The 13,457-nt window shown below is 43.6% G+C and overlaps 2 protein-coding genes across 2 annotated transcripts in view; one reads left to right on the top strand and one right to left on the bottom strand.

Moving 5' to 3' along the window:
- LOC308311510 (glycerol-3-phosphate dehydrogenase, mitochondrial-like) overlaps positions 1 to 4,588 on the bottom strand; it is a 40,388-nt gene extending 35,800 nt beyond the window's left edge. Inside the window, exons 1-2 of the mRNA XM_080758213.1 lie at positions 4,499 to 4,588; positions 237 to 343 (exon numbers count right to left, since the gene is read on the bottom strand). Coding sequence (XP_080614339.1) covers positions 237 to 338 — 102 coding nt within the window. The 5' untranslated portion in view covers positions 339 to 343; positions 4,499 to 4,588. The remainder of the gene's footprint in view (positions 1 to 236; positions 344 to 4,498) is intronic.
- Positions 4,589 to 5,697: 1,109 nt separating this feature from the next.
- On the top strand, positions 5,698 to 13,457 carry LOC308311718 (nuclear receptor subfamily 4 group A member 2-like; the record flags this gene model as incomplete). Its single annotated transcript, XM_080758504.1, has 7 exons — positions 5,698 to 5,833; positions 6,422 to 7,455; positions 9,152 to 9,281; positions 10,125 to 10,321; positions 10,963 to 11,168; positions 12,045 to 12,223; positions 13,168 to 13,457. The coding sequence occupies exons 2-7, from the start codon at positions 6,427 to 6,429 to the stop codon at positions 13,455 to 13,457; spliced, it is 2,031 nt and encodes a 676-aa protein (XP_080614630.1). The 5' UTR covers positions 5,698 to 5,833; positions 6,422 to 6,426.

Raw genomic sequence — 13,457 nt, forward strand, 5'->3', positions numbered from 1 at the left:
TTATGCAGAATAAATGTATGCGTGTATTACGTCTGTATATAGTACACACACACAGAGACATAACAAAATGTTTGAGGTGGTAGAATCACTCTACAAGACATTTTGCTTAGTGAGCTAAAAAGTTCAAACACGATAGAAACACAATACAAAATAAATCATGTACACAAACCAGCTTGCATAGAAAAAGAAAAACTCCACCACCATCACAAACCACCACCCCCCCTCCGGCAGCTTACCTGTGATTTCCTGTACTCGGAGAGCTGTGATAGGCCGAGGAACGCAGCGACAGCCCCGCCGCCGATGATGGCTGTCCGCTTGGCAGCCTTCCGGAACGCCATGGGTCCTAGTGCACACACGGTCAGAACAAGGAGCAGCGTGAATATAATACAACACAGACAGCCATGGGGGGGGGGGGGGTAGAGGGAAGAGGTAGAGACAATTGGGCCAGAAGACAGGGGCTGAAGGACATTAGATGGGGTACAAGGGTCATCTTGAGGTCTCAGGAACCCCCAGGGGTGTCTCCACATGAAAAGGGTAATCAACAAACTAACAGATCAAACATTGGCCAAATCAGCACAATATAAGAAAGAGGCAAGAATTGTGAAAATAGCCTATTGCGAGGCATTGTGAGCTTGTAGATCTGCTATTTTCACAATATTTATCTGTGGAGGCACCCGTTGGCCTATAGTTGTCCAGGTGCATGCCACATATAGGCTCTGGCCTGACAGCGCGTTGCGTGTTCGAGTCCCGTTCATGACAACAGGGCGGCGGTGGCTCAGGGCTGGATGGTAACCGCAAGGTTGCCAGTTCCAAACCCGGGCTCCCCCAGAGTTAGTGTCGAAGTGTCCTTGAGCAAGACACTGAACGGAACCCCTAATTGCTCCTGATGTGCTGGTTGGTGCCTTGCATGGTTTCCGCCGCCATCGGTGTATGAATGTGTGTGTGTGTGTGTGTGTGTGTGTGTGAATGGGTGAATGTAATGCACAATCTCTGTAAAGCGCCTTGGATAAAGGCGCTATATAAATGCACCATTTACCATTTACAACTGCATGTCTCTCCCCTTCTCTCTCTGTCCATCTTCACTGGAACAATCAATAAAAGGCACAAAAATGTATTTGTGGAACGGAGTCAAAAACAATTGAAAGCCTCAACTCCTACATTCCAAGTGCTTGTCAGGGTAAGGGTCCCCAGTTCAAATGTGATTTTCGTTTTTGGGGGGTGAGGGGGTCACTCACTAAGGCCTGACAAGTTGAGAACCAATGATGTGTATAGAGAGACCCAGAGAGAGGGACAGAGGTTACTGAAAGACAAAGAGATGGAGAAATGAGCAAGAACGTTGCTAGTTTTCTGTGCAGTGTTACTTACAGAATGTTGGGTACGTGCTTGTGCAATGCATTAGCATTATGGACGTGCGTGTCTGAGCACGTGTGTCCTTGAATTCCTGCATCCGTCTACTGTCTATATGTATTGTATTCTAATTGTTTTTTAATATATAAATAATTAACTAAATCCATTAGTCTGATTTAGCACTTAAGCCCTATATTACAAACTTTTTTGTACATGTATGGAAAATCGCATATCTACATGCTGCATGACGGTGTGAGTGACTGCGAGTGTGTAGATCTGCTATTTTTGCCATCGTTGAAAATAGATTTTTACCGTGCATGCATGTGTCCTGACCGTCCTCGTATGCCTGCATAATCACGTGTGTTTTAATTTGTACACACTACACAGTGATGCAAATACGTTGTCAATGTAACGGGGACGGAGGGGTGGTCTTTTACATTTTGACTTCAACGACGTACACTACAGTACACAGAATACAGTATTGCACCCCAGAACCCTCAGAGGGTGACATGCTTGCGTCTTTGCTCAATTTAGTGAGTCGCAGGATGCAGGCTATTGTGTACATGTGATGTCTGATGTGGGTACTGCACTGCACGCTGCAACCCATGCATGCTTGCACACAGGGATAGGCATGCGCTCACATAGCACATGCACTGAAAGTGTGTGTGTGTGTGTGTGTGTATTCGTGGCTTCATGCATGCATGCTTGTGTGTGTGAGCACAAGGGGCCGTCAGTTCCACAGCGACCAGGGAATGTTCCCCAACATTCATGCATTGTTAGCGCCGTGGCATGCTTACGTGGCACAATAATAGAAAACAACTTGGTAACCTTAAACTAAGGTTGTGACATAAACGCAAACATGCAGGCTAACAGCAAAAATTAAGCGATCTTCAAGGCCGTTTTAGCTTACGCTATTCAAAGTGTATAGGGCTCAAGTGGTTGAGTGAGGCACTAAATTGCCAACAACCTTGCAACCAAGCAGAGAGTGTGTGTGTGTGTGTGTGTGTGTGTGTGTGTGTGTTTTAATATTTAACGGTTTGTCCTTCATGCAGTCTAAAAGGTTAAGGTGTGCTGGTGTGGAAATCTGCAGTAACAGGTGTTGGCCGTTAAGTAGTATTAAATAAAGCATGTATGTTAACCATAGACATGTGGCCCTGTACACTATGGGTAGACACTCTGCCGGTCTGGGGTTAGCAGGGGTCAAATGCTGCTGGGGGGGACACACACGCTAAAAATGGATGGACGGTACAACCCATAAGGTGCTTCGAATTAACTTTCATATCGTTGCTGTCGGGCAGATATACCTCTTAACTCTGTGTTATATAACTTTTTGTGATTTTTTTCGTAAACAGCCCTACTTGGTCACACCAGACCAAAGCAAAAGTAGCAGATCTGCAAGCTCGAAATGCGGCGCGAAGCAACGTTTCATTTTGAGCTTCTAGATCTGCTACTTTGGAATTTTTAATCCTGAAAAGTAGGCCTATAACAGTTTTGGATAAATTAGGTTTCCACCAAACGGAGCCCATATGCTCTGTAGTAGATCAACAAGTATCTTGTATGAAACTAGAAGCTTTGCGTGCCTTTGGCGCGCTCACATCATCAAAGGCCAAGGTCAATAAATAAATAAATATTTTTTAAATGACATTGGCGTTATACTAATAACTCCCATCATGCACCTGAAACCAACATGCATCGCGGGCGTATACTATAGCCAATCGTGTGGGATTTGCAGAAAACAGCAGATCGATAAGCTGAGCTCACAACGTTTTGAAAATGCGACACGTTGTGAGCGAAAGCTTCACCCACGCAATAACAGAAAAGACACCAGGAGGTTCCACATATAGACCCTTACAGGTCTGTAACTCTGAGAATGTACAAATGGAACGAAATGGACCCACAGAGCCAACTCCGATAGTGTAGGTCCTACACATGGAACCAAATGGACACTTACAGGTCTGTAACTCAGAGACAGAGTGTACAGTACACTGTACACAAATGCAGTTAATAGACCCAGAGTTGTAGGGGTCCCTGAAAGTGGACTATATATATATATAGGATAATCATAAGCCTGTCATAAATATTAGCCCACTGGTAATAAGTACGAGTATACCATGTATGCCACTACCATGATGACACAATAGTAAGAGACGTGATTTCAGCAACTCATTGTGAGTCAGCAAGCGTCATGGGGTGGGTTTAGGTTTGGGAGGGCTGGTTGTAAATGTGTGATCCATTGGTTTAATGGAGAGTGACCAGACCAGGGGTGTGACCACAGTGGGTTGTTTCTACTTCAGGGTGACAGAAGGGACAGATATACGACTTACTGTGTAGTAAAAGTAAATGTCACTGAGGGTTTCATTGCATACACACACACACAAAAATACATAAAGAACAGTTACCTAAATCTATTCACAATGTATTGTATTAAATTACATTTAGCAGCCCATTGCATCACATAGTTGCATAGCATGTGTTTGAGTGTGTTGAAACACAATGTTGTATTAAGGTAATGTTTACAACATTAAATTATTAGGCTATAATTAGGATTCGACTACATGTTTGTTTAACGTCACCATCATTAACAAAATCACAGCCAAGGGAAGCCCAGAATGTCTACGCCAAGGGAAACCCCATCCAATGTGCTAACACCTGTCAGTCAACAGTGTATGGAAAAAAATAAAGCACGACGTTACGTTTCCATTTGTAGGATGGGTTTTTTTCATGGTTATTTCAAGCATGAGCTGTTTTTTATGACCATAAAACAAACATAGCATTGAGTGGTTCACTGGTTGCTATAAATCATGTTGTGTGATTCACACAACATAGCCTTGGCTTGGCTCAAGACTAACAACATAGATGTATATTGCTTTGTATAAGCAAAATAATAATAATAAATATATAGGCCTACATCTGTGATAGTCTTGAGCCAAGGCTCATAATACAAACATAAAACACGTTATACTGTATTTCCATTATTTTCTAGTCTTTTCCAGTGAAGAGACGCACAGTTTTAAAGACGCAGCTGCGTCTCTGTATTCATTAAGCCCAGAGAGCTCGCATGTCTTCATTATTATGTTTATGTTATCAAACGTTAAACAATATCACATAAAGTGACCAAAACAGACAGTTCTTTTTTAGAAAGATAACTTACAGGTTTCTTGCCGTTTGTTGTGGTAGTGTTGCTGATGCAGGGCGTCAACTAGACTGACAACATCGCTTATCTTTGGGTTTAGCAATCAGCCCACAACCAGGAAGCCAGCCGCGGCGTTGTGAGTGACACGGTGGGAGAGCCAATGGGACGCGCAGGAAAAGAGACGCTCGTCCAATGTGTTTGTGTGAGGCGGAGGCGGCGCTTACACGAGTATATAATGTAATGTTGCACAATATTCTATTATCCATAGAGTTGTATGAGGGACCGTCCAGGACAGGATGATGATGATGCGTGTGTGTGTGTGTGTGTGTGTGTGTGTGTGTGTGTGTGTGTGTGTGTGTGTGTGTGTGTGTGTGTGTGTGTGTGCGCGCGCGCGCGCCTGAAACTGTTTTTGTCCTGTTTCCTCATCATGACAACACTCTGTTTTCATTATGTGTCACAATGTCACTTATGTCAGGCTTGGTCAGTCTCCGTGGTTCAGTTTTGCTCTCCAAAGTGGAGATGGATCATAGATGGAGATGTATGCCATCTATACTTCCTGAGTTTCTTCAAAGAAGAATGGAATATTTTCCAGATAATGTAACAAAACATTAAGCTATAATAGGCAGAAGCTTGCCGTTGTTTTCCTTTTTTTCTCTCGTTTTTGTGCAGGGAAGAAGAGAGAAAATGTGTGTGTGTGTGTGTGTGTGTGTGTGTGTGTGTGTGTGTGTGTGTGTGTGTGTGTGTGTGTGTGTGTGTGTGTGTGTGTGTGTGTGTGTGTGCGTGCGTGCGTGCGTGCGTGCGTGTGTGGGGGGGGGGGGAATCAAGCCAGGCAATTAAAGACGGATTTTGAGCACTTTAAAACGTGATTAATCTGATTAATTAGTAATTTGATATATTACAATATCAGAATCAGTTTTATTGTCACATCACAGATTAAAGTATAATCATGAAATATGTTTTTTTAAATTCGTTTTCTATATAGCTATAGGCCTAAAACCTATATATGAATTGTATTACAGTATATTATACCTATATCTTTCATCTCATGAAATACACGCCCCTAAATAGACAAACGAACATCATGCTTGTTTGTGCGTAGTGCGTTCGCCTCCATGCGTAATGGCCCGGGTCTCCGGTCTGGCACGTGGCGCCCGCCCCACATAAACAAAAGCACATTGTCAGTGTCAGTCTCAGTCAGTCTGCAAGAAGACAACGACTTGACTGGACGTGCATCAGCTCTGCTCTGCTGCCAGTGTGGAACTATTGGCTATACTGCATGGGAACTGGACATTTAAGCTATACTATACTCAAACAGTCCGGATGGGATTCAGTACTGCAGGACAAAAATATAAGGTATTGTGAATTTTGAATTATTTGATAACCCTTTCCCTTATATTATTTTTCTTATTAGAACATCATAAAACAAGCATGTATTGTATCCATGCACTGCACAATATGCGCTGTGTGCTCAATGTGATGCTATATCCACTATAGTTAAATTAATTTATATAGGCATATATTAGCCTATACTTTCGTTTTCGGGAGTTTTTTTTAGAGGATGACAGTGCAAGTCCTTCAAGTAATATGTAACTTCGATGTCATCTCCGTCGTCGCCGTCTCCAGATATTGCCATATAGGCTTATATATGCTCATGGCGACAGTTACGCATATGCGCCTTTATTATTGTAAAATGCGATACGTGTGGTTTAATTGGATTTGATTTTATAGGCTATCAAGAATATCAGTAGTACTAGTGCATGCAGGCTATTTGGCTATACCCAACTCAAGGCCAATGAAAGTCTTGACCAATTAAGGCTAGATCTAATTATAGAGATCGACGGATGGATGATGGAAGTGTGTGTGTGTGTGTGTGTGTGTGTGTGTGTGTGTGTGTGTGTGTGTGTGTGTGTGTGTGTGTGTGTGTGTGTGTGATCATTGCAGTGAACATGCCCTGCGTCCAAGCGCATCCGTGCGGCTCTTCCCCTCAAGGAGCCAGCAGCCCCGCGGCGCAGCAGCAGCAGTGCCCCGGTGGCGGCGCCGGAGGCGGCGGCTGTGACCTCCTCCTCACGCCGGAATTCGTCAAGTTCAGCATGGAGCTGACCAACAACACCGAGGCTGCCTCCTCCTCATCCTCCTCCACCTCCACCACCACCTCGGTCCCCGGCAGCAGCAGCAGCAGCAGCAGCTTCGGCGCCTTGGTGGACAACTACTGCTCCGGCTACGACGTCAAGCCGCCGTGTCTGTTCCAGATGCCCAGCGTGCACCACCACCACCATCACCACGGCCACGGGGAACTGTCGTGCGTCAAAGTGGAGGATGTTGTCCACACGTCGTCGACGATGCACGGATACCACCAGCATCACCACCACCAGCACCAGCAGCAGCCCGAGGAGATGCTCGCTTCCCCCGGCGGCTCCGTTTACTACAACAAATGCCCGTCGCCTCACGCGCCGCCGGTCGCCGCCTCCACTTTCCAAAGTCGCCCTCATCATCATCATCCTCACGGACACGCGTGGGAAGACTCCGGGTGTCGGTACAGCTTTCGCCAGGACTATTTGGAAAAGAAAAGCGCACTGTCCCGCCTCTCTCTGTTCTCCCTCAAGCACAGCAGCAGCCTGCAGCATCACGGCATGAGCCCGGCGGTGAGCCACCTGAAGTTTGACGGCTCCCTGCACGTGTCCATGAACCTGGAGGGTCCCGGGGGTCTTCTGCAGGGCTCCTCCGGGGGGTCCGGGACCGGCGGTGTCGTGGGGGGGTTCCCCCACCACGTCCTCCAGTTGGCCCACGGTCACCACTATGTGGATTATCACCACCATCATCATCAGGCTCCCTCGGCGTCTCAGACCCCGAGCGGCAGAGCAGGAGCCTGCTTCACCCTCACCACCACGGAAGGACTGTGCGCGGTCTGCGGGGACAACGCAGCCTGCCAGCACTATGGAGTGCGCACCTGCGAGGGCTGCAAGGGATTCTTCAAGGTATAGTGGCTCATGGCTATATGATTGCTTCAATACTTTATTAACAGTTTGCATATAAAGAGCACATTGCAGGAAAGTATATAATTCAATAAAATAGCGTTACCGCAGTAAAGGCCTGCTATAGAGGATCTAAAGGCAAGAAAGACCAGGCTGGCTTGTTTCCATTGGGGTCCTTATTACAATTCAGGAAGATTTAATGACACTATATGCGAAAACATAAACGGTTTGAAAAAGAAATAAATAAAAAAGAAATAATACAGTAATTATTTTACATTTTTGGCTGACTGGCTTACTGATTGGTCTACCGTATACTTGCAGTGCAACGAGTTTAAAAAAGACGCCATTTGTGTTATTGTTTAGTCTATTTTCATTTGACATGGACATCACAAATCACATTAATTTAATTGGACGAACCGGTTCATATTGTTTAAAGCACGAGTGCTCATTTTTAACACCCACTTTTCTAAAATAGATATAGGCCTAAATCTAAGTACAAAATAAATTATAGCATATGCATATTAGGCCTATAGCCTATATAATAGTAGCGTATAGGCCTATAATATCAATGATATACGCTAACAAAGCTAAAGTTTCCTGCATGTGGCTCATTCGTTAATTGAACATTCAACACTCACAATTTGAGAAGGGTTCTGCTTCTGTTCCACTGAAACCATTCCGTTTCTTATCGTTAATGCAATCACGATGAATCTATACTTTTATATGCCTAAATACCCTGTCCTTTATTAATGTGACAATGGACAACATCATTATGTCATTGTCAACCCATATAACATGGATGATATTTCTGCCCATTAATGCGATGAACCGAATATGCTGGGCCAACACAGGGAGACACGTTTTCGGGCACATAATTAGCAAAATGCCCTGTGGAAATGGTCACCCACGTACTAAAGTTTATGTATCAGACATGTGCTATAGCAGAAAGATCCCGCGAGGTTTATAAGTTATGACAGACCACGGATCGGTATTTGCGCACGAGCTGAACTGTGCGGGTCTAGAATGTGTTACAGCTTCGAATGGCTTGGAGGACAAATTTGGAGAATGTGATTAATTTTCTAAATACCATTTTGAGGCAACCCAGGCTTTATTTGCTTTGTCTTAAAAAAAAGGCCTATAGAGCGAGAATGGTTGAATGACAAGAGAGAGCCTCGCGGCTACTGTCAGAAAGTCTTAAATAAATGCATGTCAATTCAATTCAATGGAGCTTTATTGACATGAGAAAATACGTTTACATTGCCAAAGCAATTAACTTAAGTGTCAAAATGTGTGTGTGTGTGTGTGTGTGTGTGTGTGTGTGTATGACTATATATAAAGTAAGTAAATGTAAAAAAGAAAATTGTGAAAGTAGCCTAGGCAATTAGGCATTGTGATTGAACAGCGAGCTAGCCTATATGTCACATTGCGTCGTTATAAGGCAGGCCTATAGGGTATAAAGCTTTTTGAAACAATAGCTGCAATCTTTTGCAGTCAGCCTAGCAGCTCTGTTTATATTATATAACTCAATATAGTAGCGTAGGCCTACAATGTATGCTATAGTATAGCTCTCAGCGTCATCATCTACGGGTGATATCAAATTTCTAACTCGTATAATGCCTCCAGTGTGCAACGGTGACGTGTTGGCCTAAAATTGAAACAAATGTATGTTTTGTTCTGTTTTTTTCCTCCGCCCTCCCAGCGCACGGTCCAAAAAAAAGCCAAATATGTGTGTTTAGCTGCCAAAAACTGTCCCGTAGACAAACGCAGGAGGAACAGATGCCAGTACTGTCGCTTCCAGAAGTGCCTTGCCGTGGGGATGGTCAAAGAGGGTGAGATTACATCATCAGGAATGCGTGGCTTTATTACATTTAGAAGATGACATCATCTAGAGACTACATCCGATGATTCGTGCGTAACGGTAATTGTGCGCAATTACGCATGCACACGCAGTGTTTACCTGCGAGCAGTGTTGGGCAATAACGAGTTACTTTTAATAAATTACTGTAATATTATTTTATACCAGTAGTGTAAGACCAAACTTAACAGTAATATTACATATAGTCTTGTGAACAAAAGTATTACTCATGCAGGTTTGTTTGCTGCCTCTTGAAAACATGTCGTTTAAAAAGGTCAAGAGAGATTGCTGCATGCTTTATTTTCTAGACTGTACTTATTTAGATATTTTCTATCTACAGTACATAATGTGTAATATGCAGTAGAAACAGAGTTCAAACGATGAGAGACTGTTGACTATATTTGTTTTATATAGCCTTGCAATGATTCAGTTTGGCTGTTTGGTGACTCTTATGATTCAGCTCTAACCTGGCCAAACAGATTGTGTTGTTTATAATATGTAATATAATATTTATTAATTGCAATTAATATAGTATTACTTTTTTAAGGAGAGAATAATATATAATAAAAGTATAACATTACTATATGCTGAGTAATTTTGCCCAACAAATGCAGTGTTGATTGTGTTGACTGAAACAAGAAGATTGTTCGATTATACCTTATTTCACTGACGAGTACAACAAAAACAAAAAAACGAAGCTATGATGACTAAAGATATCTTGTGATAGGGCCTATTAGGAGACTAAAACTATCTAGACTATAACTAAAACATTTCAGACATTTCAAAATCCAACTCTCCTTTCTGTGTGTCATCTTAGTGGTCCGTACGGACAGTCTGAAGGGTCGGCGGGGTCGCCTGCCCTCCAAACCGAAGGCCCTGCTGCCGGATTCTTCATCATCATCACCACCACCACCATCATCATCATCATCCTCACCTCCCGGATCCCTCCTGAGCGCGTTGGTCAGGGCGCACATGGAATCCAACCCTCCCCCCTCTCGCCTCGACTATTCCAAAGTAAAAGCTCTTCATGTATTCTATACGAGTTTATAGCATATAATATGTTCTAAAGGTCAATAGCACTATAAAAACATAAATGCCATAGATCAGGGGGTTTTCAACTCTTTTCATATCAAGGTCCATTATTTATTTGGCATTTGAGCCATGGATGACATTTATCCTCTCTGCAGACCAGATCAGAATCAGAATCATCATCAGTTTTACAAGTAAAAGTAGATTTTGCCATTTTCTTATATTATTTTACAAATTGGTCCTTCAAAAAAAAATCATTCCCAATTTCTTAAAACTCCTTGAATTGTCATTTTACTGTCATCTGGGGGGGAAAAACCCCCACTGTTTTAAAACAGTGAAACATCCAGTTACTGTGCATGCAGAGGATACCACCCGCCGATCACTAGAAGGTCTGAAATAAAATCAGCTAAATTTGCATGTGCTTAAATTCACATTTAGATTTTTTCTTCAGATGTCAAGATTTTCTGAGATGATAGAATGGTGATGGATGATGATGCTCATGGAAGGGGAACCTTCTGAAAGCTTCATGGGCAAAGATAATCAACTTAAAAATAATTAAAAAAAACGGTCAAAATGACCTCTTAGACCTTCTAGTGTTAAAAACAATCCCCCCCGGTCCCTCTCAGTTCCAGGCGAGTCCGCCAGGCAGTCCTCTGCATGCGGACGACGCGGAACACGTGCGGCGGTTCTACGAGCTGCTCACCGGCTCCATGGAGGTGATCCGCGGCTGGACGCACAGGATCCCCGGGCTGACCGCTCTGCCTCGACACGACCAAGACCTGCTCTTCTACTCCGCTTTCCTGGAGCTCTTCGTCCTAAGACTGGCCTATAGGTATTTCACCCAAAGTGTAGTGGTTAGACTAGACGCATAATATGCCTTATGGAAGGTTGTGGGTTCGAACCCTCATGCCTGCAGTCGACGTCAGCAAGGGCGTGCAGTCGCAACGGGTTCCTATAACGCCAAATCAAATGGGTTTAGATGAGCCAGATGGGCCAATTCATTTCCAATGAGAGTCACATGGTTTTGACGAGACAACCTTGTTCGATGCAGGGGAGGAGGGCAGAACACAGCCATCGAACAAGCCATCGTCAAATCCACGCGACTCCCATTGAAAATGAATTGCAGGCTGTCCGACACACATATAGGAGACAGGAGACACGGAGAGACACATCTCTTATGTGTCAGTGTGAGTGGAGCTTAATGTTTAAAAGCAGTTGCAGACACTTGTGGGTACTGTAAAGTCTGCAATCAAAGTTTTAAATTGACTGTATGTTATGGGAGAACAGATCTTTAATTTAAGCAGTAGGTCATTCCATGTGGTTGGGGCCTTAAAACAAATGGCTGTTTTCCCCAACTCTGTGTTTACTTTGGGAACCTTTAGTGTGAGCCATGCAGTGACTGGAGCGTGTCCTATCCTATGTTACAGGATTCCAATCCAGCAGAGCTTTAATATGCAATGGCAAAGTCTCATCAATTGCTTTAAAAATGAATAGGTACTATAGTGTCGGCCAAGGAAGGCCAAACCACTCTGTCATATAGGATGCAGTGATGATGAGTTCTATAAGGTTCTCCGATACAAATTGCAGGGAAGAATGATAAACTGCACCCATGAAGAGCTTTTCCATCTCCATAGTCCAACACATAGAAAGAAAGACAGTTTCCAATAACTCAATTCATGTTGTTACTTGTTGTCCGTCATAACATCAGATCCAGCCCGGAGGAAGGGAAGCTGGTGTTCTGCGATGGCTCCGTGTACCACCGGCTGCAGTGTGTGCGTGGCTTCGGGGAGTGGATGGACAGCATCGTGGAGTTCTCCTCCAACCTGCAGAGGATGAGTCTGGACCTGACCACCTTCTCCTGTATATCCACCCTGGCACTGGTCACGGGTAAATATAGGATCATTTATTCATAATGATGAAGAAGGCTGTGTGTGCTGCATGCCCGGCCGCTACATGTGGGTTATTACGTTTTTTTAAGTGGTGCAACACTTCTACAACCAGCTTGCAATGTCCGTGTACCTGTTTGTGTACGTCAATGAGCACGAGTTTGTGTACGTCAATGAGCACGAGTATGTTACTTATTAATAGCAGTAGGGGGCGCCAGAAACAGAGAGAGGGGTAGTGCTGTGTCTCTAATGAGAGAGAGAGAGAGAGAGAGAGAGAGGGGAGTTGCACCACTTGGTTCACACAGGTGTGATTTTTTTATTATAGATTAGCGTTTCTTTCGAGACATCAGAGTTATGAAAACTGTGTCGAAATGTTACAAAGTTAGTGTGCAGACTTTTATTTTTTATATTGCCTTATCCACTGTTGTTCCTGCAGCTGCCATCCAGTAGATGTGCCAGTTCCGTTCTTTCTCTAGCGTGTTATCCCAACTTTTTACTTCTATTACATAGAACAATGACAAACAATAGACCTACAATATGAAAACAATATACAACATAAGGTAACAACACTTCAAGGTACAACTATACAATCAACAACAGGCAAATATGTTTTCATAGTGTTTGATTTAACTCTGAGAGTATAGCCTATACTAGCCTGTATACCTTTACATTTAGATTTTTGTACACTCTCAGAGTTAGGCTACAAATGAATAAATCAACACTGAGGATTTGACTGTGTAAAGTAGCTTAGGCTAGGCTATGATACAACATTTATAAACATTTATTGATTGATTGATTGATTGATTGAATAGACAAATTAGTAGCCTAAACAGTGGTACGACTTTTCAACGATGCAAAAAAGGATAACACAAAAAGCCCAGAGGGCCTGTTTCCATTGTGGACCTTTACTGTTTAATGTATTCTATTCAATTCATCACTTTTCAGAGAGGCACGGGTTAAAGGAACCCGGGAAAGTGGAGGACCTCCAGAACGCCATAGTCACGTGCCTGAAGGAGCACGTGGTGAGCTCTAACAACGACGAGGACGACGGAGGAGGAGGAGGAGGAGGTTCCTCGCGTCGAACGAACCATTTATCCGAACTCTTGGACAAACTGCCCGAACTGCGCACGCTTTGCATCCAGGGACTGCAGAGGATATTCTACCTCAAACTGGAGGACCTGGTGCCACCGCCGGCCGTCATAGATAAGCTATTCTTGGACACATTGCCATTTTAA

The sequence above is a fragment of the Protomyctophum bolini genome, assembly GCF_963924005.1.
Source record: "Protomyctophum bolini genome assembly, chromosome: 24".
NCBI lineage: Eukaryota > Metazoa > Chordata > Actinopteri > Myctophiformes > Myctophidae > Protomyctophum > Protomyctophum bolini.